A 5,153-nucleotide genomic window follows, 5' to 3' on the forward strand; every position below is an offset into this window, starting at 1 on the left:
TGAAGGTGTCAGGTTTTGGAGAACTCTTTCAGTACAGGGAACTACCCTGCTGGACTGCACTTCCACACCAAACCGCGGTTGGCCTCCTTACAGTTTACAAACCTGGATTCTGCTCCTGATTCTTACTCTTTTTATTTTTGGTCTTTTTGAGACAGGGTCTTGCTATGTAGTTCAGGCTGGCCTTGAGCTCACTTTGTAGCCCAGGCTGGTCACGAACTTGCAAAGATCCTCCTGCCTCAGCCTCTGGAGTACTAGGATTATAGGTGTGCACCACTATGCTTGGCCTTTTTTTTTGGCTTTTTTGAGACAGGTCTCACTTTGTAATGCAGGCTGGCCTCGAACTCACTATGTAGCCCAGGCTGGCTTCAAACTCACAGCAGTCCTCCTGCCCCAGCCTCCTGGGTGCCAGGATTACAGGTGTGTATCACCCTACCTGACTCCTGATTCTTATTGTATATGAATTTCTAAAGAACAGTTTCACAATGGCATGATAGTTTTGAAATACTTACAGCTATATATTTTTCTTCTTCTTCTTCTTCTTCTTCTTCTTCTTCTTCTTCTTCTTCTTCTTCTTCTTCTTCTTCTTCTTCTTCTTCTTCTTCTTCTTCTTTTTGTACCAGGAATCAAACTTAGGACCTTGTGCTTGCCAGGCAGGCGCTGTGCCATTGAGCTATATCCCCAGCCCTATATTTTCCTTCTTGATAAATCAGAAATTTCTTTTCCAGCAGGTTTTGTTATTTTGTTTTATTTTGCTTTTTTACCATTAATGCTAGGACAAGAGGCTGAAGCATAATGCCCATGAGAAGGATAATGACCCCTAACAATAAGAAAAATAAGCTACAGGGGCAATTTCTTTCACACAGGAAGAATGGAGAGGAAATACAAAGTCTGTCCTGTGTGTGTGTATTGAGTACCCACCCATGTGTATAAACAAAAGCATGTCTATGCAAATGTTCTCCCACCCAGCTTTTCTCCCCACCCCAGGAGTCAGCGCTGGGTAGGAACCATTGAGGGGCAGAGGAAACACGCAGCAAGGTGTGAAGCAGAGGTGTACTGTGAAACTAACAAAGCTTAGGTTTTGGGGTACCCCTCTTTGTTGAGGAGTCTTCCAATGCCCTAAGAATCTCCTTAGCAATTTTTTTTTTTCCTTTTTGAGACAGGGCCTCACTGTGCAGTTCAGGCTGACCTTGAACTCACTTTGTAGCCAAGGCTGGTCTCAAACTCACAACCATCCTCCTGTCTCAGCCTCCTGAGTGCTGGGATTACAGGCATGGGTCACCACATCTGGCAGCAATGTTTTTACATTGTCTCTTTTTTCGTTTTTGGAGACAGGGTCTCACTATGTAGTTCAGGCTGGCTTTGAATTTTCTATGTAGCCTAGGCTGGCCTTAAACTCACAGCAGCCCTCTTGCCTCAGCCTCCCAAATGCTGGGATTACAGGCATGTGCCACAATGTGTGGTTTACATTGTCTCATTTTAAAAAATTGTTCAAAAGGTATTTTAACTGCCATTGGGCTAAACTGCAGTTTCTGATATCTTGTTCATCACACATACCCTCCTGCTGAATGATGTAGGAGTGACCAAAGACATTGATGGCATCTAATCAAGATGGCCTTGCAAGTTGAGATTTGGTTTTGTTTGGGTTTCATGGGAAATATTTCTATAGCTTGTAGTCAGATTTGTGAATAGTTATATTATGGCTAACTGTCCTAGAGTAGCAATGGCTACCATGTGGTGGTATTCTAGGGAAAGTTTACCAACTGGATCACCAGTGTTGTGTTTGCCAATTTCCCTGGTGTAAATAGTTCCACTATGGCAAACTGGAAGCTATTACTATGCAATTACTGATATGGAACTGGGAAGAATAGCACACCACTCTACAGTATAGTAATACCTTGGTTCACGAACATTTTCATTTGCAAACGATTTGGTTTGCAAACAAAAGCATGCAGCAAAATTTTGCTTTTGTTCACAAACTCCACATCAGGTGACACACACCACCATGGCCATCTTCCTCACAAACATAAGCACAACCATCTACCCCCAAATCATAAAGCAAATTAAATTTGTAAACCGAGGTAGCCCTGTTCTTCCACCATAGTATTTATAATAGATGTAAATAGGCTCAAGAACACAGTAATAGGGCCGGGGATATAGCTCAGTGGCACAAGCGCCTGCCTGGCAAGCATGAGGTTGTGAGTTTGATTCCCGGTACCAGAAAAAAAAAAAGAACACGGTAATAGTAAAATAATTGTTTTTCTGGGCAGAAGCCTGCCTGTATTTTTATCTTATTTTTTTGCATTTAAAAATTTTTATTGATACATTTTAGATATACATAATGCTCGTCATAGAGCATTTGTACCTGTGCATGATAGATCTTGCTTGTTCTTTTTTTCCCATTTTCCCTTCCCTCTCTTAAAGCGCTCTACCCTTCCTTATTTACAAAATCTTGGTTTCCATTTTTTGTCTTATCCCTTCTTTCCTCCCCCCCCCCCCGTCTTCCCTCCCCCTTTCCCCTCTCTCTTGCCCCTTTGCATTTGAACGCTTTCTTCCCATCTCCCAATGTCTGTTACACATTTTGGTCCTTATTTACCCTTTGGGTTTCTTACACCAGAGAAACAATGGGTATTCAAACATGTGTGTCCAATTTATTAATAGTGAAATAATTGCGAAGTGATGAGTTTTAAGTATTTATTATCTTTGGTTTTAGTATTTTTTATTCAATTATAAGCTTATACAACTTAATTTTTATTTTATTTTTCGTCTTTTTGAGACAGGGTCTCGCTATACAGTTCAGGCTTGCCTTGAGCTCACTTTGTAGCCCAAGCTGGTCCCAAACTCATAGCACTCCTCCTGCCTCAGCCTCCCAGTTGCTGTGATTACAGGCATGTGCCACCACTCCCAGTTTACAATTTAATTTTTAAAATGGTCAATGTTTACTCCTGAGCAGTTGAACACTGGCCTCAGGAACCCCAATAAGCCAGCTCCACACACTGTAGACCAGGAGTACTTGTACTGCCCACTAGTTGAATCACTGTTTTATGCCATGAAAATGTAGGGCAAGAGTTAGTAATTTGAAAAGAATTATGCGAATAATAGAGAAGAAACAAGGCTTTTCAAAGTAGGGAGCTCAAAGTTAATGTGTGGAAAATTCTTTCTGTCTTCAGCTATGTAAATTCATACACAGAAGTCTTGATTCTCATCAATGTCTAGCCTAAAGGATGTTCTTGCCTGTTGAGATTATGCCTGGTAATTTAGGGTGGGTCGGTATAAAATTACAAATGCTTGCATATTAAAACATTTTTGATGGTGTATTAGTTACTCATTGCTTCATAGTTTATCAGTTTAAAACAAACCTTCAGTATCTCACATCTCCCTTGGGTTAGGAGCCTGAGCGTGGCTTAGTTGGTCCTCTGGTTCAGGGGCTCACACGGGGCTGCAGTTGGGGCTTAGGAGGGCTGGGGTGGCTCGTTGCAGGAGGTGGGAAGGGTTCTTTTACAAGGTCACTCAAGTGGTTGTTGGCAGGATTTAGTTCCTCACAGGTTGTGGGATTGAGGGCCTCAGTTCTCTGTTGGCTGCTGGCTAGAATACTTCATTTTCGTGTTGCATCCTCCCTGTGATATGGCGGCTCACAACATGGCGTCTCTCAGCATGATGGCCCTGATCATAGCAGCCAGCCTGTATGAGATTCAAGAAGTAAAAGAGGTAGGGAATGAAAGCAAGATGGAACCCACAGTCTTTCTGTAACCTACTCTCAGAAGTGACATCTCAGCGTTGCTTCCAAATTCTTTTAGGGAATAGTCACATAGGTAGAAGTCATTGGGTCCAGTGTACCCTTTAAGGGAAGGGATTGTACAAGAGTGTGAACACAAGGAGACACATGTCATTAGGGCCCTTCCAGAGGCAGCCTCCCACGGATGGGGATGTTGTTGAGTGTGTGCTTGTGTGAGCATGTGTGTGTTTACTGGGGATTCAACCCAGGGCCTTTGCACTGAGCTACAGTTCCACCCATTGTTCTGTTGTTTAAGACAAGGTCTTGGTAAGTTGCTAAGTTGCGCAAGCTGGGCTTGAACTTGTGATCCTCCTGCTTCAAGCTCCCAAAGTGCTGGGATTACAGGTGTGTGCCACCACATCTGACTTCTAATTTTTTTTTTTTTTTTTGGGACAGAGTCTTGCTATGCAGTTCAGGCTGGCCTTGGATTCACTATGTAGCCTGGGCTGGCCTCAACACTCAGCAATTGGCCTGCCTCAGCCTCCCAAGTGCTGGGATTACAGGCATGTGCTACCATGCCTGACAAAAAATTTTTCAATGAAGTTTGAGTATACCACTTTAATTGCAGTTTGGGAGGTGCTTTGAGCATCTCGATATAGAAAGTGAGAAATTGTGGAATCTAGATTTTTGTCAAGTTTAAATGTATTGAGCCAGGTGTGGTGGCACATGCCTGTAATCCCTGTCATCCCAGCACTCAGGAGGCTGAGGTAGGAGGATCTTTGCAAGTTTGAGACCACCCTGGGCTACGATTTGAGCTCAAGACCAGCCTGAACTGCATAGTGAGACCCTGTCTCAAAAAGACCAAAAAAAAATTTTTTTTAAATGTATATACTGAATATCTGAGAAAAAATTCAGACTACAATTAATACAGAATGAATATTAAAGACACAAATAAACAAGAAAATGTAAATTATTCCAACAGAAGCAATTGTAAGGAATATATATTCTAATCATATCAAAGTTAATAATAATGAATAAATGAATTACATATTTTGGGAAAATTTTTTTTCATTTTTTTGTCTTTTTGAGACGTCTCGCTGTGCAGTTCAGGTTGGCCTTGAGCTCATTTTGTAGCCCAGGCTGATCTTGAACTCATAACAATCACCCTGCCTCAGCCTCCCAGGTGCTGGGATTACAGGTATGCACCACCATACCTGGTGGGAAAATATTTTAATTAATTACTTTTTTGTTTTTGTTTTCATTTTTGTTTATTGAGACGGGGTCTCACTATGTAGTTCAGACTGGCCTTGCACCCACTGTGTAGTCCAGACTGGTCTTGAACTCAAGGCAATCTTCCTGCCTCAGCTTCCCAAGTGCTGGTATTACAGGCATGTGCCATATATATATATATGTGTATATATATATATATATATATATATAT

The 5,153-nt window shown here is 41.9% G+C and overlaps 1 protein-coding gene across 1 annotated transcript in view; it reads left to right on the forward strand.

Annotated features, from left to right (window-relative positions):
* The first annotated feature begins 3,621 nt into the window (after positions 1–3,621).
* Kdm7a (lysine (K)-specific demethylase 7A) overlaps positions 3,622–5,153 on the forward strand; it is a 92,134-nt gene continuing 90,602 nt past the window's right edge. Inside the window, exon 1 of the mRNA XM_013504921.1 lies at positions 3,622–3,705. Coding sequence (XP_013360375.1) covers positions 3,622–3,705 — 84 coding nt within the window. The remainder of the gene's footprint in view (positions 3,706–5,153) is intronic.

The sequence above is a fragment of the Chinchilla lanigera genome, unplaced genomic scaffold (genome assembly GCF_000276665.1).
Source record: "Chinchilla lanigera isolate Chin_1 unplaced genomic scaffold, ChiLan1.0 scaffold00093, whole genome shotgun sequence".
In the NCBI taxonomy this organism is placed as follows: Eukaryota; Metazoa; Chordata; class Mammalia; order Rodentia; family Chinchillidae; genus Chinchilla; species Chinchilla lanigera.